At 36.6% G+C, this 22,035-nt stretch overlaps 1 protein-coding gene across 5 annotated transcripts in view; it reads left to right on the top strand.

The window, feature by feature from the left end:
- Positions 1-22,035, top strand: part of GRIA4 (glutamate ionotropic receptor AMPA type subunit 4) — a 373,844-nt gene that overhangs the window by 139,443 nt on the left and 212,366 nt on the right. For 3 of the 5 annotated variants that reach the window (XM_063092601.1, XM_063092597.1, XM_063092602.1), the window contains exon 3: positions 12,420-12,659. In XM_063092601.1, coding sequence (XP_062948671.1) covers positions 12,420-12,659 — 240 coding nt within the window. Of the gene's footprint in view, positions 1-8,623; positions 8,637-12,419; positions 12,660-22,035 lie in introns of those variants that run through there. The other 2 variants (XM_063092598.1, XM_063092599.1) reach the window with 1 other exon arrangement.

The raw sequence follows: 22,035 nt of genomic DNA, 5'->3' as shown, positions 1-22,035 counted from the left end.
CTTGCAGCTTACTGAGTGCACACCTTGCTTTAAAGCATTCATATTCAATAAAAAAAAAAAAAAATCTGACAGCTAAATAAAGCTCATCTTCTCTTGACTCAGGGCTTCAAGTTGGTGATCCCTGCTGCAGATTTACTGTAAAAAGTTATAACTCTTGTTATATTAGCTCAGAAAATGGCAACTCTTAGACAAATGTGCCCTATGCATTACATGCAAATTGAATATCAAAGACAATTGAAAGAGTTTTAGTAGCTTTTCTTTTCTATTCTGCTTTCTTTCCATTCCTCAGGCCCAGTGTGATCACATGGCATGTTACACTGTTAATTCTGGGTCAACTTTCTGAAAGTGCTTCTATTTTTTATTGATTCCATCATAGTGACACATTTTCCAGCTGCGGGTTCCAATCATGCTTCCATTGCTGTGCATACAGTGAATTTTAGAAAGGGAATAATTAATTAAGCCTTTTCATGCAAGAAAACTTTTTAAAAATTTTCTGTACTCTAATCTAGCTGACTAAATAGAAAGGAAGTGGCAGTTCTAAAGAGAGTAATTTGAAATGTTAAATAAATTTCTGTAATCTATCTTTTCTTGCTCTAAGTAATAACTGAAATTTTTTATTAAAAAATATGAATGATAATAGTAACAATAAAATAATCATAATCATAATCACAAATGAGGTGATACATGTGAAAATGATTTGTAAAATGTAAACATCTTTATAAAGGAATATGGTGTCATTGCTGTTGTTTTTTAATCTTCTGTCTACCTATCATAATCCAGCTTGACATCAGCAAAAGCTAAGAAGATTTTTTAAGGCAGAGGCTTTTACAAATGCTGATAATTTGAGCCAATTCGATAATATCATCAAAGCAGGAGACTGTGTTTAGCTGTTGGGTTTCTACTCATGTAGTAATGGCCACCAGGTAGAGCAGGTGAGGTAGCAGATAAGCACCAAACATCTACTGTGTTTTTTCACTGACTAATCCACTAGAGGGAAGAAACACAGATCTGCAGCACCAAGACAACATACCCAAGCACAATGCCTTTAGTATGCAATCCTCATTGATTTCCTTCTGTCTGGCACACAAACCTGTCTCAGTCTCCTCCCTGGTTCTATCTGCAAATATAGTTCTAGTTCATATGTTGTTCTCATTACCGTTTACATTATTTGCATTAGTAAACTCTCATTAATATGAAGAGAACTCTCATGACCATGATAATCAGGAATGGTTCTTGTGGAGTTCAATCTGTACTGAGACTTTTGTCCTACTGGGCCTAGGTCCAACCTTGTTCTTACCTTATCTCACCATTGTGGTCTTAGGAATGTAAACATTCTGTAGCCTCCTCTTGTTTAGCTGTCCTTCTCCTCCTCCACGTTTTGCTGACTATTCTTTTTCCAATGAGTTTACTGACTCAACACATTCTATGTCTCATAACTAAAATTAATACATTTTCCTCCTCCAATATTAATAAACAAGATTTTTGATTAATACCACCCAACAACTGTTGCTATAATAAGTTTAATGTGTTTCTAAACATTTATACATGTTTGCTACATAATAAATCTAATTATAATTGTACCAGTTCATAAACCTAGTAGGTAAGAAAGAGAGAAACAAGTAATTTTATTATAATATAATCACAGTGATGAAGTAATAAAGTTTCTGAGAGAATAATAATATATGAAGTTATTTAAGTTGATACTCTTCCTGAAAATATTATTTTGGTTTATTTATTTACTTATTCATTCAGAAAATATACCCTAGGGAAGAAACTCATGGCTGTTGGTAGAAATGGACAACATCAAAAATAATTATAACAAATGCAGCTAAGGAAATTCAGCTTTTTAGAAATACACAGTGTATTATGGCGGCCACTAATTCAATCTAAGGGAATAAGGGAAAGTTTGCTGGGAAATGAAATTCTATATCCTGTATTAGAATTAATAATTCATAGAAAGGCCAAAATATTTTAGGAGTTATGTCAAACATAAAGTTGGATGAAATTCCAACTTTAGACTATAGTGTCTTAGAAACAAAGACTTAGAGTTTGGGAAATTACTGATTCTATAACATAAACTTACTTATTGAGAACAATTAAGTATTAGAAGTATTAGGGTTTTGTCGGGGTTTTTTTGGTGGCTGTACAGGGATTGAAACTTGGACATTGGTGTTTCTCTTTCTTTTCTCTCTCTCCCACTTATGAGTGAGGACGTGTGGTATTTCTCTTTCTGTGCCTGGCTTATTTCACTTAATATAATTTTCTCCAACCTCAAGAAAGAAAGAAAGAAACAACAAACACAATAATACACCGAATGTTCAGAATGAGAGAACAGAACTGTGGTTACTAGTGGCGGGATGGGGGGAATTAGGGAGAAATTGAATAATGGACACAAAGAATAATCACGTTTTGTAATGATGAATTTGCTAATAATCCTGATGTGATCATCACATATTGTGTACAAATACTGAGTCAACTCTGTACCCCACAAACATGTATAATCAATTATGTTTCAATAAAAAATAAATAAATAAATTATATATATATATATACACACACACACACACACACATATATCTAAAGACACTTTCTAAAATGCATGGTGAGTTTACAGGAAAGTAAAGAAAACTTTCAAGGGACAGAACTAGAAAACTGAAAACAAGCATAATTCACACAGAAGGAGGGGATACTGTGGCTTCCTCTGGGGAGGTTTAAATGGGACATGATTCTCAAGGCCTTAGACCAATAACTAGCACAAAACTGGAAATGAGACAGACCATTATACAAACCAGGATTTGTAAAGACTGTAGCCTCAGTGGGAGAGTAGACAGAAAAAAATATATATTTTCCCTTGCTCAAAGAGTTAACCTAGAAGCTTTCTGGCTTGCTTTGAGCTCTGCACAGAAAAATTATAGTCTGCCATGAAAATTATTGCATATTGTTCTGCTCTCATGTGAGTTTTCTGTTCAATTCTATGCTATCAGCATTTTCTATGAGTCCATAAACTGGGAAATTTATAGACACATGCAAACATACACAAACACACATACACACATGCTCTATACAAACACACCTCAGGGTGTTCAGAAGAAGTAAATACAAAATCCCTTTGGAGAAATATTTCTCCCAAACATGCTTCTCTAAATCCTCACAGAGAGACTGAAAATGAGCTCACAATTTAAAATTACAAAACAAACATGTTGACAATCCACACTGAACAAGAATTAGAAGACACACAATGTAGTGTTAAATTGCCAAGGATTTACACAGTGCACTGACTTGAAAGGAGCCAAGGAAAATAAGTGTTTGGAGATGCTAAGAAATGCCCAGAGAGATGTGAGGAAGAGAAGAATTGTGGTGTTAGGAAAGCAAGGCAAGGACACATTTGAAAGAAGTATTTAAACGAGTCAAATACAGCAGAGGATTCCAGTAAGACAGGAGCTAAAATCTAAGATTTAGGATGTAGTTGTTCATTAGCAAAGTTGTTGATAGTGGTTTTGATGGCTAGGAAGTGCAGGAGTTAGATGAATTGGAGAGAGTGTGAGTAGAAAACTCCTCCAATCAAGGTGGCTCTGAAAGGATAGAGAGAGATAGGAAACATGAGGTCAAAGAGGTTCTTTGCTTTATAAACGAAAGAGTTGAGCTGGTTTAAAAACAGTTACAGGAAACCATTAAGAGGAGAAAAATTGAAGATACAGGAAAAGAGAAGGGTAATAGAACAATGGACTGTCCTGTCTAACCATGCTGCAGTTGTCATGTAAAATTCAGCACAACTCTCGGATTTATGTCACAACTTGCAAAACACTGAGCTAAGATCATGTCATTTGTTTTGCATGTGATATAGGGCTATAAATCATCAAAAATTATATAATAATTTGACTTAGTTTGGCATCTGGATTGTGGCATCTGGAATGAAACTAGGTAATTACTGGATGAGAAGACATGTTTAATTAATTGGTACTATCAGGTAAAAGATGAATGGATTATTACCATGCGTTTATATAACGTGTTTATTGACACAATACATGATCCAAGTGATCTTGTTAGTGAAGCAGAATATAGACTATGCACTGAAAATTATGGCTGGATTATTTCATTGAAAGTCTTATCCTGAGTAGGGTTTGTATTCCAAAATATATATCAATCTAACATCATTTCATCTATTTTGTGACTGAGCATTAATTTTTGTTTATTTTATTTGGACATTTTAAATGAGAAAGTTAAAATTCAATTTGTTTTCATTCTATATATTCTGGACGCATTTGTATTCAGCTTAGTTTACTCTCATTAATTTGTGTTTGCATTTGTATAGTTTAAGAAGTTCCATTGTTTGAATAATTATTTGTATGCTAAGCAACAACAGATGTCATAAATATAGCCACGTGCTTCCAACGCTAGATTGTAATATTAAATATTGAAATAATCATATTTTAAAGTTGGAATCTTTGGGACCAAATAAAATACTGTCCAAGGTATCAAACCAAGATAATAACATCGAACATTTCACTGAAAATCTATCCTGATGCACAGGAAACCCGATAACCCTCACCCAGCAATCCTATAATCTAGACTAAATAGGAAAAAAATGTTCTACGTAATAATTCTACAACTGAAAATTTGCAAAGGGAAAGTAAAATATGAGTCACAGAATACATCCAGAGCAAAATTATTAATCTGAGACTCATTATAGTTTCAAAATAAAGTATATAAGAATGGAGACAGAATCACAGCCAAGAAAAATAGAGAAGAAATATGTATATATGATTATGCGAATGAATAAAGGTTGATCAAAGAACATAAATATCAGAAGATAATAAGTCAGTTGAGGCCTAGCAGAGTAAAATAAGTTAAATAGTACAGAGAGCACCAGAATAGTGGGAAGTTACAACAATTACATTAAAAATCATATGGTAGGAATAAATGATAGAGAGACTTGTATATAGTATATCAATTAATTTTGAACTTTATTTAGTAGTGTAATACTTTTTGCACACAACATTTTATATGGGCATTAGCTCAATTTTGAAGTAGATCAAAGCAGAAGTGATGGGGGTGTTCTAGGGGGTGGTTCCTAGAAAAAAACATAGTTTGGAAACCAAAGCTTGAAAATGGTATGGTTTTCAAAGTGCCATAATAGACAAGAATACGTAAATGATCATTATATGCATGAGCAGGTTGAAGTACACGACTTGTAAGTCCTATTTGCTTACATTTTCCTGAACAAGGTTTAAAATTTGGGTGTAGTTTTAGCATCAAACTGAAAGCCAGTATCTTAGATTTGAATTCTAAAGCTTTTCAACTTAATTTTTCAATAGAGTAAAACAAAAATTAATTGAACTAGATTATTTGCTTTGTAAAGATTGAGTGTGCCCTCAGTTTGCATGAAAATCAGGAGAAAAGGAAAATATGAAAAGACCAAGGAGCTGAGTAACTCTAGGTTCTCCCCTAAATGTGTAGCACTTACATGCATACATCCAAGGCCTTGATGGAACATTCACGAGGTTAGAGTCTGATCCACATAGTAATCATGGTTCTCCAGAGAGCCAGAACCAATAGGATATGTTTATAAATATCTGAGAGGGGGCTTATTAGGGGATTGCCTCACACAACTGTGGAGGTAAAGAAGTCCCCCAGTAGGCTGTCTGCAATCTGGATGCCAATAATGTGGCTCAGTCCAAGTCTGGAAGCCTCAGAACCAGGTAAACCAATGGTGTGATTCTCAGTTCAGGGACAAAAGCCCAAGAGCCAGAGGTGCCACTGATGTAAGTCCTGGAGCCCAAGGTCTCGAGTTCTGATGTCCACAGACAGGAGAGAAGAGTATCCCAGTCCAACCGGACAGAGAGATTGATTCGCCTTTTCCTCTGTTTTTGCTCTCTCTGGGTCCCCAGCAGATTAGATGATTCCCACTTACACTGAGGGTAGGTCTTTCCCACTCTATCCACTCAGGCACACATGCTAATCTCTTCTGGAGACACCATCACAGACACACCAAAATTAATGCTCACCAGGTTTCAAGGTTATTCTTTAACTTAGTCAAGTTGACACCTAGAATTAACCATCACAAGTCCACCCTTTATCAACTTGCTACCCATACTTATCTCCTTAAGCCATACTTAATCCCCAAGTGAGACCTAACATGAAGCAACTATCCTCTGTACAATTGAAAATGCATTAATCCCTTTCCCAGAAGAGGAGATAAAGTCCTTAGGTGAGGTTTACTCTTCTCCTGATATCCCATGACTTAAATACAAATACGATGATGTAAAGTTAACAATATTGATATAAGGTCAGTAAGTCTTATGTTACATGATAAAGAATAAGAGGAACAAAACCAAAAATAATTGCTTAATATATGTGCAGTATATATACACACACATACACACATACACACACACACGCGCACACACACACACACACACACATATACACCTCTATTTATATACACAGACGTATTCTTAACACAAAAGGGATAACAATTACAATCCTCATTTCTGTAACTAGTCACATGGTCAAAGCCGGTATTTATAACTACCTTCTTCTACTGCCCATTCTGTATTCTGTTGCCTTCAGCAAGCACCTCAGATGGTTGTGGTTCTTTGCACAGCAGAGTGACCCAAACCTTCATCCCTGAAGAGTCTGGGGCATTCATAGTATTGCCTGGATTGGGTTGTTGTAATTTCCCATTGACATTAATCACAGGGTGTGGTAGCACTAAGAGATGCCCTAAGGGATCTCCTGTATTCTGGACATAATCTTTCTTACCTCCGTTGAGAAGTAGTAGTCCAACTTCCCCTTGGTAGTCTGAGTCAATCACCCCAGCCAACACTGTAACTCTTTTCTTAGCCTGTTGACTCAGAGGCATGAGGAGCCCAAAGTAGCTGCTTGGCAGACTTAACTTCCAGCTCAACAGGATTGCTGCTGTGTCTTCTGGTGGAAGCATTCTTTCCTCTGGAACTAAGACCTCTAGGCCACCAGAGTGTTAAGTTGCAGTAACAGGAAGCAAAATATTTGCTAGTGAGTAACTAAGGGTAATGGTAAGTGGTGCCACTCCCATTTCTACTACCTGATTCCTGGACCCATGAATCCTGGCGATGGGAGAAAAAGTACCAAATATCGGGCACTGATTTAGAGCATATACAGCCTTCTGGAGGACCTTGCCCCAGCCCTGTATTGTCACGTAGCTGGCACTGTAACTGTGACTTAAAACGGCGATTCCACCAGTCTGTCAAACTGACTGCTTCAGGATGATGGAGAACTTGGCAAGACTAGTGAGCTGCGTGAGCCTGGGTCCATTGCCACACTTCTTTGGCTGTGAAGTGAGTTCCTTGGTCAGAAACAATGCTGTGTGGAATACCATGACAGTGAGTAAGGCATTCCGTGAGTCCACAGATGGTAGTTTCGGCAGAAGCATTGCATGCAAGGAAAGCATATCCATATCCAGAGTAAGTGTCTAGTCCAGTAAGAACAATGTGCTGCCCCTTCCATGATGGAAACTGTCCAATGTTGTATTAGTGCATTTCTGTTGCTTTTAACATAAATACCTGAAACTGGATAATTTGTAAGAAAATAAAATTTATTACTTACAGTTTCAGAGGCTGGGAAGTCCAAAGTCCAGGGAACACATCTGGTAAGGGTCTTCCTTGGCGATGGCTTCAGTGATATGGGGTATCATATTGTAAGATGGTGAAAGCAGAGAAAGAGAGACTTTCTTGTGCTCTCCTTTCAAAGCCCTGAGAACCATGCCCATGACCACCATTATTAATCCATTCATTAGGGTATTGTCCTCAGAATCTAATCACCTCTTCAAGCCTCCACCTTTCAATTACCATAATAGGATTTCTCACCCTCTTAACAGTCACAGTAGGGATCAAGCTTCCAATACATAAAACATGGGGGACACAGTTCAATCCACATCAAATGTAATCAACTTGCCACCAGGTAGCTGGCTGATCACCTCAAGAAATGGTGCCATAACAGGAGTTCAATGTTGGTCTCTGTGGCTGGTAGATTGAGCACTCAGCAGTGGCTGTAGCCAAGTCAGCATTGGTGAGTGGAAGTCCATGTTACTGAGCCCATGCATAATCTCCATCCCTGCCACCATGGCCACTTTGCTCATGAGCCCACTGGGCAATGACAGGGGTGTCTGGGGAAAGAGGCTGACTAGCATCCACAGAATAGGTCATCCTGTCCACCTGATTATTAAAAGTCCTTCTGTTCTGAGGTCACCCTTTGGTGCATATTCACATGAGAAACAAATATCTTCACATCCTTTGCCCACTCAGAGAGGTCCATCCACATACCTCTTTCCCATATTTCCTTGTCATCAATTTTCCAGTCATGTTCTTTCCAAGTTCCTGACCATCTGGCCAAACTATTGACTACAGCCCACTAATCAGTATGTATCATACATCTGGTCATTTCTACTTTGAAACAAAGTGCACAACTATGTGTTCTGCCTGAAGTTCTGCCCATTGAGAAGATTCCCTTTACCACTGTCCTTCAAGGATGTCCCAGAAAGGGGTCATAGTGCTGCTGTTCGCTTTTGGTTGGTGCCTGTGTATTGTGTAGAACTTTCTGTAAACCAGGCAGGCCTGTTCTCTCCCTCTGTCAGTTGATCATAGAGATGAGCCATAGGTGTCATAGGTGCAGGCTGGGAGAGAGGAGGCATTGTAGCAGAAGTAGGAACCATGGACATTTGGGCCATCTCTTCATGTAACTTACTTGTGCCTTCAGGACCTGCTTGAGCTGGATCACGTATATACCACTTCCATCTGATGACGGGGTGCTGCTGTGCACACCCAACCTTATGGCTTGCTGGGTCAGATAATACGCAGTTCATGATGGGCATCTCAGATCACATGGTAACTTGGTGGCCTAGAGTCAAGCACCCAGTTTCTACTAAGGCCCAGTAGCAGGCCAAGAGCTGTCTCTCAAAAGGAGAGTAGTTATCTGCAGATGATGGCAGGGCCTTGCTCCAAAATTCTAAGAGTTCCACTGTGATTCACCTATAAGGGCCTAGTAAAACCTCCAAACAGCATCCCTATCTGCCACTGACATCTTAAGTACCATTGAGTCTACTGGGTTATATAGCCCATGGGGCAGAGAAGCTTGCACAGCAGCCTGGACCTGTTGCAGAGCTTTCTCCTGTTCTGTGCCCCACTCAAAACTAGCAGCTTTTTGAATCACTTGGTAGAGGGATGGAGTAACATGCCAAAATGAGGAATGTGTTGCCTTTAAAATCCAAATAGGCCCACTATACATCGTGTCTCTTTTTTGGCTATAGGATGGGCCAGATGGAACAATTTATCCTTCACCTTAGGTAGAATATCCAACACCATTAAACCCCTAGAAATTCAACTGAGCTAGAAGCCCCTGATTTTAGTTGGATTTATTTCCCATCCTGTAACATGCAAATGTCTTATCAATCAGTCCAGAGAAGTTGCTACTTTGTGCTCACTAGGTCCAGTCAGCATAAGGTCATCAATGGAATGGACCAGTGTGATGTCTGTGGAAGGGAAAGGTGATCAAGATCCCTGCAAACTTAATTGTGACATAGGGCTGGAGAGTTAATATACCCTTGAGGAAGGACTGTGAAGGTATATTGCTGGCCTTGCCAACTGAAAGCAAATTACTTCTGGTAGGCCTTATGGACAGGAATGGAGTAAAAATCATTTGACAGAGAAATAAGTACATGCCAGGTGCCCAAAGATGTGTTAATTTGCTCAAACAATGAGACCATATCTGGTACAGCACCTGAAATTGAAGTCATCACTTGGTTAAGATCACGATAATCTAATTTAACTGATTTGTCAGATCACTTAATTTATAGGAATTAAATTAAAACTCAAGATGCCCAAAACTAAAATTATGATGTTCTTATATCTTGCAAGAAAATTACAGCAAGTCACACTGTCAGAATGAGTGTTTTAGGTTGGTCAATCTACTCAGGTGATAAATTCTAGTTCCTGGGTGGGCATAGAATTAGAGATGGATATACTTCTTGATAGAATTTTTTAATAAACCCTAATACATTATCTATCAAAATAACTGGTATTTATTGTATAGAATCTAAATATTTCCTTTCTTAATTTTGGATCAACTGTATGTGGTATTTTACCCTCTAATCCTTTTACTCTCTTATTAAACTACATGAATGCATACAGAAAATTCAGGTTAAAGTCTGCCATTTACTAATTGCCTGATGTGTCCTAACAGAATGGCAGTTTTACACACATTATCTCATTTAATCCTTGCCATATTGTGCATTTATAGTTAATGCAAGTAAAATGAAGTACCTTAATCTAGGTCATTTGTCTATGTAAAAATATTATGATTTGAATTTGTTTGTGAAGTTTGAAGTCTATCACCTATATATTAATGTGAATTCCTCCTAGTTATGTCCAATTGAATATAGATACTGATCCCTTTGTTGGTGTATTAGTCCGTTTCTGTTTCTTATAACAGAAATACCTGAAATTGGATAATTTATAAAGAAAGAACATTCATTGCTTACAGTTTTGAAGGCTTGGAGGTCCAAAGTACAGGGAACACGTTCAGTGAGGGCCTTGTTTGTGGTGACTCTTCACAGAAACACAGGGTGTCACATAGCAAGAATGACAGAAGTGAGAAAAAGAGAGAGACTAACCTTCTCATCTGTTCTCCTTTTAAAGCCATCAGAGCCATCGAAACCATCCATTAATCAATGGATTAATCCATCCATGAGGGTATGGTCCTCACAATCTAATCACCTCTTAAAGGCTCACCTTTCAATTACCATAATAGGATTTCCCACCCTCTTAACACTGTCACAGTGGAAATTAAGTTTCCAATATGAGCTTTAGGGGGACAAACATATCCAAACTATATCATTTGGTCTTTACCTTTTCTAGAACATATACCACATCCTTTAGAGCATGTCATCTAAAGAAGACAACAAATTCATTTTCTGTCTATTTTTACCCTTTTTTTGTTACAATTATATTGCTTAGACTTTACCCCCAATTTCAAGAGGCATAAAAAACAGTGGGAAAAAAAAAAAATCCTCCAGGCTTTATTGAATTATCTTATTTAATTATGCTTCATTATTTCTTAAAAACCCAGATGTTGTGGAATATAGATATAAATGTTAAGATATTTAATGTTTGAAGAGTCTATTAATGCTTTAATGAAACAAAATTTAATTTCTTTGTATAACAATGAACTACTCCTAAAATAAATACCCCCAGACTATCCAGAACTCTAGGCTTCCTAATGACCTTAGCAATTCAAATTAATAACTAAAATCAGAAAACATAAAAATTTTATAGACCTACAACACTTCTTAAACTAGCTATATAAACCAAGGAGACCATTAAATCTACACAATAAACTGTAAGAATTTGGAATTCAAACAGACTTGCTTTATGGTACAAACAAACAAAAAGAAAGGGTATCCCTATTGCAGGTTGTGTCTTTTCAAATGTAAGTTAGAAAAAGTCACCCAAGTTAGGACCAGAAATCAGTCATTGTAAAAGAGTAATTAAAATGTGGTTGAGCAAGAATTTTAAGATTTTTTTCCTCTGTATGACACTGCCTCATTGTCTGTGTAATAATGGATCCATGGAGAAAGAGAGAGTGAGGCTGTAAACCTATTTTCTTTGGGTCCTATTACTTCAGGTGGTCTTGGTTCTATTGGGTTTTGGCATTGCTGTGTCTTAGCTTTATGGATGAGCTAGAAGCTGTGCAGCTGGCCTCAATTCACTAAACATCTCTGAGACCCCAAGAATGACTTTCCAAACAGCACAAACTTCTGTTTTCAACATAATTCAAGTGTACTCTAAGGTTGTGATAGAAAATGAAACTTCACTGCAGAAAAAAAAGTAACAATTTGGGCAGTGTAACAAATGTAGTCCAATTCAAGAGTAGAAAAAATAGGCATATAACTTACGAAAGAGGACACGGGACAGGACACCAAGGTAATTTAAATATTTATTAAATTAATACTCAAAAGTTTCAAAAGTATTATTTTATTTCTACATTATAGTACAAAAAGTAATATTATTATATTTCTACATGTAAGAAAAAATATAGCGATGAATATGGATTTATCACAGTTAGAACTTTCTAGCATAAAATTTGCCATATTATCATGGAACGCCATATATTAATTTATTTTAGTCAAATTTCCCTTTAATTCAAATTAGATTCTTGATTCAGGACTTTAATTCACATCAGCTTCACTCAATGCAAGGTTTTGATTTCAAGCTCAAGAATTCATTAATCGATTGAGTAATTAATCACAAACTTCACTTTTACTCTGTCTTAAATTCCTGACGTATCAACGATGCAGTGATTTTTTTTTTATTTCATAGATTGTAGATTTTAAAGTCAACAATTTTAGAGTGTGCTAACAGTTTGTTATGATTTTTCTTTTGTTTCAGTCTGTTCCCAGTATTCTAGAGGAGTATTTGCTATTTTTGGACTCTATGATAAGAGGTCAGTACATACCTTGACCTCATTCTGCAGCGCCTTACACATCTCTCTCATCACACCAAGTTTCCCCACTGAGGGGGAGAGCCAGTTTGTGCTGCAGCTAAGGCCATCCTTACGAGGAGCGCTCTTGAGTCTGCTGGATCACTATGAATGGAACTGTTTTGTCTTCCTGTATGACACTGACAGGGGTAAGTCCTAATTCCTCACCTACATCAGTAAAACTCTAATTTTCAGTGTGAAATGGCCTTGCATCACTTGTGTGATTTAGTAGAATATTTTGATCTCTAACATTGCCAAAATCAGAAAACAGTTAATATGTATTTTCAGTATTTTTATTTTGATTCCGGGGAGGAAACTTCTAATTAAACAAGCTTTAAATTCATAAGGTTACTCATCAGCAACCATGCTCTATAAGTACTTGAAATTAAGATAATTATGTGGATAGCAAAAACAAACCAAAGCATGTTTCCTATTCTCAGACAACAGTCAACATAGAATACTTCTGTGACCTCTGGTCACCAAAATGTGCTTGTGTTGGGAGAGGGTGGGAATTCCCCTGTGCACCAACCAATTTTCTGGCATACTTGCTACCATCAGCAGGCTCAGGTTGCCCTCTCACACTAAGCAAATGACCTGAAAGTCCAAAAGTTGGTACCAGGACTGGAAGCTTTATTCAGATAACTGGCATCTGGGGGATGACCTGGCTAAAATCATCTCCCACCTTCTGATGCCTGTTCTGAGGTTTATAAAAGGGAAGATGTAGGAATATGAGATAAGGATTTTATCTGGTAAAAGGGTAAGGCTGGTTATGTGTTCAGTGGGGGGTCTGAATTAGATGTCAGGGTCCCATGATGGACTGGGTGCTTTGGCGTCATGGATTCTGCAGTTGGTGGACTGGTCAGCTTCAAACCCTTGATACTATCTCCAGTTTGGAGACCTCATCTCCTAGGGAGAGCTTAAAGACAATAACCTCAGTGAGGCATCTCTGGGACATAAAAATACCTGACTCATACCTCTAACTAATGTGGATGCAGTTTTCCTTTAAGCAAGAAGGTGAGTTAATAATCAGCTAGGGTGCTTTGCCTTTCTCTTGGAATTCCTTTGTTTACAGTTATAAGGAAAGGTAAAAAAAAAAAAAAAAAACAAGTAAACTTAGTTTCAATTCTTAATTTTAGGTGCACAACATCTAAAGTAAATCAACATAAGAAGGTGTAATGGGAAATGAACAGAAATAAATTTTTGAGAAAGATCCTTTTGGGGCATGATTTCATCCCTGGGCAGTTTCAGCCATATGGTCGGTTTCTCATTTCCTCTGCTAACCTAAAGGAATTGATGATTATCAGTTCCTAAATTAATGGCTAACTGAAATTTTCTGCTTGTTCTTAGTTACCCCAAAGATGGCCATTCTCTGGCTAAGGTCCCTTTCATACTTTCCAGGGGACATCAGCTGGGTGTCCTATGATTCAGTTTAATTCTGACACTATCTACCCAGATATAGTGTCAGATCCCAAAGGCTGAGGGCTTAGCCCCCAAGATTGCCCTCTACTTCCAATGACATCACAAGTTTCAGGTTGTTTTCCTGTGCTTCTGATCAACTGGCTATAAATGGGCGTTTCCATGACCCCCTCATTGAATTCAATTAATTTGCTAGAGCAGCTTAAAGAACTCAGGAAAACATTTTACTTATGTTTGCTCTTTTATTATAAAGGATATTTCCAAGGATACAGATGAACAGCTAGATGGGAGAGATGCACAGGGCAAAGTATATGGGAAGGGGCACAGAGTTTCCATGCCCAGGAACCTCCATGTGTTCAGCTATCCAGAAGCCCTCTAAATTCTGTCTTTTTGGGTTTTTATGGAAGCTTCATTACATAGGCCATTGGTCATTGGTGATAAACTTAACCTTTAGCCCCTCTCCCCTCCTCCAAGGTTGGGTGGAGCTGAAAGTCCCAAACCTCTAATCAAGTCTTGGTCCTTCTGTTGACCAGCCCCCATCCTGAAGCTACCTAGGAGCTCTTAGCCACCAGTCATCTCATTAGCATACAAAAGACACTCTTATCACTCCTGAGATTACAAGGGTTTTAGGAGCTGTATGTCAGGAAAGAGGTGGGGGATGAGGGGAACACAAAGACCAAATATGTATTTCACAATTTCACCATAACTGATTCTTTAAAATTTTCTGTAATGATATTTCAGATATACAATCAGAACATAAATATGTCCTTTACCTCAAATACAAATAAGTTAATGTTTTGAAACATTGTAAAATAACAGCAAGCTGAACCATAGAGTTGAGTTTAAAATATAAAACTTTATATGAGTAATCGAAGGGCCATGACAATGATGATAGAGATTTGGTAGTAAGGCTTCTGCTTACTGGCAACCTTTCACTTTACCTATCAGGCTCTAAAGATTAACAAGTGATTCAATAAGACCTGTGTGTTGGAGAGACAAGGTGAATAACACATTAAATGATTGGCAATTCATACACTTTTGTATAGTGTTTGATATTGTTTGATTTTTCAGTTGGAGGCATAATTTAAGGAGTTCCCTTATATTTTTTTTTTTTCAATTTTGTTTTTTATCTAGTGACTAGAATCATAGCAACATATTATATTTTGAAATAAACATTAGGGACTCACCTGTGGGTTTTGTCTTCAGTCCTTTTCCTTTTAGGTTTAAGACTTAGAGAAGTCAAGAAGTTAGAATACAGATTGAAACAAGCAACATTTTAAGAGCATTCTTTAATAGAATTCCATCCATTAAATATTAAAGGATAATAAATATCCTCCTTTTTCCATGTAAAAAACAATAAACAAGCAAAATAAATCTTTTGAACATATAATCTACGAAAGTCCAAAGTATAGTTTTCTATACTCAGTGATGAAAACCCATTAAATGAATTTATCTTTATCACTAAAATTTACAGATTTAATTAGAGGGAAACAGTATGTCACACCAGTGGTGTTGCTTTGCCTCACATGGGTTTGTCATCTCTCTTCCCCTGGGTGACAGAGCTGCAAAGGATTACTCAAAGCCCATTTCTTACAAGCAGTGAGAGATCCCAAAGGAGTTGATCTCCTGGAACCCTCAAAAGCGAGGCATTCCTTCCTTGGGAAATTAACCAGGAATTGGGGTTCTCTCCCTACATTTATTTTCCAGATCAGGAAGTTACAGAAAAAGAACATAGGTGGGGTAATAGTTTAACAATAGAGGCTGGTAACAAGCAAGGTGACATTCCATAATGCAATTTACAAAAGGTTAAGTTGACCCACCAACAAAAGCTTGACCTTAGCAAACACTGTTTTTCCCTACAACAATTTCCCAGTATCTTTACATATCAATCAGTAACTTGTCTGTCCTTGAGACAGCAACCTTGCTGTGTTATAATTCTTTATCTTACAACAGAGACTTTTAGCCTGGGGAAAGTTTCCTGTCTTTTACAAGGTTAACATTTTATATGTACTTTTAAGAAGTTAAGCTAAACCTTGAAACTACAGGGAACTAGACTCTGTGAAACATATTTGCTTTATAAATGTAAGTATACTCCACATCTCCCCATTTTATTTATTGAATTAAAAGAAAAAGCAAAAGCTATAGATCAGGATTTCACAGTTAAGACAAAGGCATTTAAAGCAAAATTAGTATCACTTAGCATGGCAAGTCCTTTTAATTTACTTTAGGTGAGCACTCATGGTGTCATAGTCTCGCAGGGTAGTTGCATCTGCATCATCCCAGGTGCTGTGAATTGGAGTGTAATTACCAGTTGTTGAAACTCCAGAATGGGATTCTGCTCCATATAATAGTTGATTTTGAGTACAGAGAGTTTGTTGATGTTCACCCATCCAGGACATCACTGTTTCCAGAGCATCTAGTCTTTGGAAAATTTTTTGATCAATTATAAATCTTTTGTTTAAGAACAGGATGTCTCATCCAAGTTACAAACACCCTCTTAAGGCTGAGAAAATTTAGAGAACTGCTTTTGTAGACAAGATATTATTTCCCCCTTTATGATAGAAGCATTCCTCATAAAAGCATTGATGATAAATATTTTGATTGAGAAGGTCTTACTTTTCTTTGTATACATCCCACGGTGCTGGGAAGGCTCATTCTCAGGGGGAAAAGATGAAACAGCAAGATGAAGCAGCAGTTAGGCCAAATTATGGCAACATGGAGGGGGTCAGCAACATAAAAGTGAGACATGCTATCTTATAAGCAAAGTTTTAAATTATATTCTGTTATAAAGAGAGAGAGTAAATTTTTATGGAAGTTATAAAAGTAGCCACATTGTCATAATAATCATAAAGATACTTAAAGTTATTAAATATGAGGGGAATCAAATAGGGAGAAAACAAGTGCTTTTATCTCTGTTTTAAATGATATTTTACCAAACTGTTGTTAGTTACAGATAGCTTAAGAGAGAGTTTTCTTAAATTTGGAAAACAAAACATTTAAGAGAACCAAAAGTGTTTCAAAGTAAGGAAATTGTAAAAACCCATAATTCCTTTTAATTAATTCATTAATTAATTTTTGTTGTTTTGACCCTTGTGAGCAATTTCACAAACCCATCAGTTTCTTCATTAGAATTTTGGAAATTTAGTTTAAAGGTATGAACTCAAAGTTTGTCAGGAAACTGTACCTATTAGGGTTTTTTCATGAAATATTTGAAGACATAACATTAGCAATTAAAATTGAGCCAAGATTATGACTGGTAGCATTTATATCAAGACACAGATTTTCAAGAACCTTACAAGATTGTGGAACACATATTAATAACATCTCAATGCTGACAATGCTTTCCCCTTTAGTCTTAATTTATCAAATAAGCCAATTAGTTTTGATACATCTTTTATATATCCTTTGAGAAGCTCCAGGACCCTGTGAACTCCTCAAAGTTAATTTAAGTTAAAAGGTTGAGCTTTTAGAATTTAGTTTTGGAAAGTTTTGTCAAATAACAAAAGCTTTAAAACATTTAGTTGAATAAGATCACAAATAACTACAAAAATAAAACCAAGAGTGACAAAGGATTTCAAAGGCAGAAAGCACAAGAAATTATCATGAAATAAATTTTTTAAACCAGTTATCTAAAAGATAAAGAAAACCTTTTACAATTTTGTATTAAGAGCAGTTAAATGAAAAGATCTCTAGCAATCCTGTTTGATCAGTAAACCCAGGCAGCGATGTGTGCTGATAAGAACATTTTTATGCATTCAGGTTAGTAAATAGGCATCCATTTGTCAGAGCAAATTAAACAAAGCCCAGTTTGAGCCTCAGTTATTTCTATCAAATAAATATTCATGGTTTTCCAACCAAAAATCTTGGTTTTTAAAATCTATACCCTTATCAGTTAATGTTGACTAGGACCTTTGAGATATTGGGCATAGGTTTCCTTTCACTAGCCATCCTGGGTCCCAGGTTCCCACGTGGCATTTAGAGCCATATGGAGCTTAAGACAGAGGGCAGTATTCACAAAGATAATGTCTAAAAGATATTGTTTCTCTCAGCATGGCCAGGAGGCAGAGCTGAGATAATGAGGAGACATAATGACCTATAGATAAATTTAGGTAAAAGGTTTAATTCAAATTTTGAAAATATATTTATTTTGTCAAAACTTTAGAAAATTTAAGTCATGTGAACTTGAAAAGTATACTTATTTATTTAATGAGCATGCATTAATTATAGGCCAATTTTGTACCATGCAGACAATACAAACACACATACAGACGTGAACATATAGACGTAACATACAGCTTACACATGCATATATGCAGACATAAACAACAAGAACAAATGAGGATCTTATAGGTTTTCTTCAAAATGTAATTTAAAAAAACTCACTAGCATAGGAGGACAGTCAGATTTAGATTGTGTTTCTAAAGAATGTGAAGGCTTATTGGTGAAGCCTCACCGTGTTTTAGAGAAAGCAAGATAACAAATTTACATTTTAAAGCCAAGTTTGCAAGCCTTTTCAAGAATATGTAGAGAAGATTTTCTTCCTCTTAAGAAAATAGCATAGAATTCTACCATAGGATTTTGTGAAGAAATACATAGATGAGACTAGAAGAGAATTGAGAAGTCTGCTTAAGATAACCAGCTGGCTACCAAAAAATTTGAGATCATCTAGTTAAACAGGTAGGTTTTAGTCTAGTTTTTGTTTCTCAAATGGGTTACCAATCAGAAATGAAGCCATTTGACTCTTGGGGCTTTTAGAGTAAACCAGCATGCCCCAAAGGAGGTATGATTGGCACATCATGGCTGTGTTCCTCATAAAGCCTCAGAGCTGAGAAAAGAACCACTGCTTTAAAGAGAGAAGAGAAGCATTGTGCAGATAAGGAAGAAAAACATGCTCAAACAATACCAACACTGCAAAGAAATATTAACTTCTTTTACTTTAGATTGTCCAATTTAAAGTTCTCTCAGTCACTGGCAAAGATTAAGTTTTATCCTTTTTCGGTGGCATAAACATGTTTTTGCTTTTTGTTAAGGTCTTGGATAGGTCTCAGAGCAACTTGACATAGATTCCAAGTTGTTAGTTGGGAAGCCTTAATGAGACCCATTGCATAGTTAACCATTGACCAATTTCTTCCCAAATTCTTATGTTAAGGCTTCCTTCCTTGAGGTACCAAGGACATGGTTGTTTAATATCCACTAACAGTTTTACAAGCTGATGTCCAGTTACTTATAGCCTGCTGCTTTAAGGAGACATTGGAGTTGTAATGTATGTTCAGTCTCCCCTTTTGTTAATGAATTATACAAATATTAAAAGTAAAGAGAAGGGAAAAATACCTTCGGAGTTGAAAAGACCTAACTTTGACCTGCTGCAGGTGTGGACCCCTAACCAAGAATAGCCTGTAACCCCCCCTTTACAGGGATGATTTTCCCTTACCAGGATTTCTTCCCTTTTGATGGGATAAGTAGCAGACATCCTTTTCCTTTCCCCCTCTTTACTGGAGTGAGTCTCCCTTACCAGGATTTCCCTTTCGATGGGATATGTAGACATCTTTTTCCTTTCCTTTCCAAGGCTTGGCAGGTCAGTCTCTGATCTGTGGAGCAAGAATGCCTCACATGGGGCATCATTTTGTTGCTTTGCCTCACACGGATTTGTCACCTCTCTTCCCCTGGGTGACGAAGCTGCAAAGGATTACTCAAAGCCCATTTCTTCTGAGCAGTGAGAGATCCTGAAGGGGTTAATCTCCTGGAACCCTCAAAAGCGAGGCATTCCTTCCTTGGGAAATTAACCAGGAATTGGGGTTCTCTCCTCACATTTATTTTCCAGATCAGGAAGTTACAGAAAAAGAACATAGGTGGGGTAATAGTTTAACAATAGAGGCTGGTAACAAGCAAGGTGACATTCCATAATGCAATTTGCAAAAGGTTAAGTTGATTCACCAACAAAAGCTTGACCTTAGCAAACACTGTTATTCCCTACAACAATTTCCCAGTATCTTTACATATCAATCAGTAACTTGTCTGTCCTTGAGACAGCAACCTTGCTGTGTTACAATTCTTTACCTTACAACAGAGACTTTTAGCCTGGGGAAAGTTTCCTGTCTTTTGCAAGGTTAACATTTTATATGTACTTTTAAGAAGTTAAGCTAAACCTTGAAACTACAGGGAACTAGATTCTGTGAAACATATTTGCTTTATAAATGTAAGTATACTCCACACAGTGGTGTTTCTATTACATGACTTCTATTGACATTCTTGGTAAATTTTCTGTTCAGACAAAATCTCAGTCAATTCAATATCATCAGTATATTTTCTATAAGTTTACAGTATATTCTAATTCTCATTTGAAAATACAGGAACCTCCTCATATTCCATACTATTCCTAGGGAATTAATTACATATTAGAAAAATTGCCACCCTGTTTATTTCAAACTGTTGGAAAAAGCCTTAAGCAAGAGGATATTGAAAATTGAATTATAATGTCAAAAAATATATACTGGGGTGTAGATAAGATGGTTCTTCCTGTAGTTTGTTTTGATACAACTTAGTTCTCCACTTTGGGCAGAAGATGCTTATCTTATAACATGTTGGTCTCACAGACATACTCATGAGAATTGTGCTCCACTTCTTTTCTCTGCTCCTGTAGAAATCAATCTCTGGCAAGGAGAGGGTTGTGGGCATTCTTACATCTGTCTCCCAGCAAAACAGGAATTAAAATGGCACTTTGCTTTTGCATCAGGTTATACTTTCCAAGGTCCTCACTCCTACATAGCAAGTCTGATTCTCCAACCTTGAGCCGTTCCCCATTACCTCTTAACATGGGATCTCTCTCCAATAAGCAGGCATATAGTTGGTGATTTAAATAATCTCTCTCCTGTTTACCTTTCTGCCTACAAAGGCTTAAACCCATCATGATACAGCCACGATTTCTTCTAATAATGGCATCTTGTAAACTTTAACCTACTCACTGGTTTGCTGCACAAAGCTTGCTTTTCCCATGTAGTCACCCTAGAATTTAACTGTTCTGCTTTGAACCAACCGATGCAATTCACTCACTAGAACTTCTTAATTCTCTTCAGTTGTGGCTTCAGAGTAGGTAGGGCTTTGCATTGTCTTCTACTTTAACAAACCAACGCAACACCTTTATTCCAAAGCAATAATTGCCTGAATGAAAAATAACATGTCAGGAAAGTGGCCATTTCTTGATATTCAGATAGCTTACCCTGCTAAGATACCATCATGTTTCCCAACATTCTGGGTCCTAATCAGTACTCTCAAAGCACAGGACTGATCAAGGGTACCAGCCAGCCACCAAAAATAAAAAATAAAAAAACACAAGACTAATTTTTTTTCTCCCTTAGAAACTGTTGTGTTTATTTTATTAGTTTAGGCTCATAAGCCTCATTTATTTCCTCTTAGATACTTTGCTTACAGTCATGTATCATTCTCAGCAACTGAGGTATGACCCTCAGTTATGAATACATGATTAACATTTATCATAAACATAGTTGGCTGAAAGTAATCCACATTTTCATATCATAAAGAAAAAGCACTTTAAATAATTACACATATTAACATTAAAATCAAAATATTTTTAAAATAATGACAAAAACAAGTGTAAAGAAATAAGATAGTATGGTGTATCTTGGTACTTTCTCTAATCCTCTACTGTTATCATGAATTGATTATCTAAACACATTTCCTGTCTTAAGTAACTACCTTAGTTTGACCCAAAATTTCTTCACAAATTTGAGTGAAATAGGACTTTCTGATGCATCACAAATCCCTATTTTGGAATGAGATATTTCACTGGGCCATTCAACCATTTCTGAAATCGTAATTTCAATAGTACCAAAATGCTCTCTCAAAATACAAGACCTTACTCTTCCTTACCTTAAGGGAGTGTTTTTTGGTTAAATTATGGCAACTTAAAGAATGATACTCTATTTACTCTACAACCTGTGTTCTAGTCCTGATCTGCTATTATTACCTGTGCGAATTTGCTTATATTTGTTTTTATCTGTTAAAAAAAAAAAAAGTTTATCTGCACTGTCTTTAAGGTTCATCCAAATTGTCTTTAAGATTCACCCAAATTATCTTTAAGGTTTCCTTCCA

Source organism: Cynocephalus volans, chromosome 4, assembly GCF_027409185.1.
Source record: "Cynocephalus volans isolate mCynVol1 chromosome 4, mCynVol1.pri, whole genome shotgun sequence".
Classification (NCBI taxonomy): Eukaryota; Metazoa; Chordata; class Mammalia; order Dermoptera; family Cynocephalidae; genus Cynocephalus; species Cynocephalus volans.
This window is presented reverse-complemented; position numbering and strand designations above follow the sequence as displayed.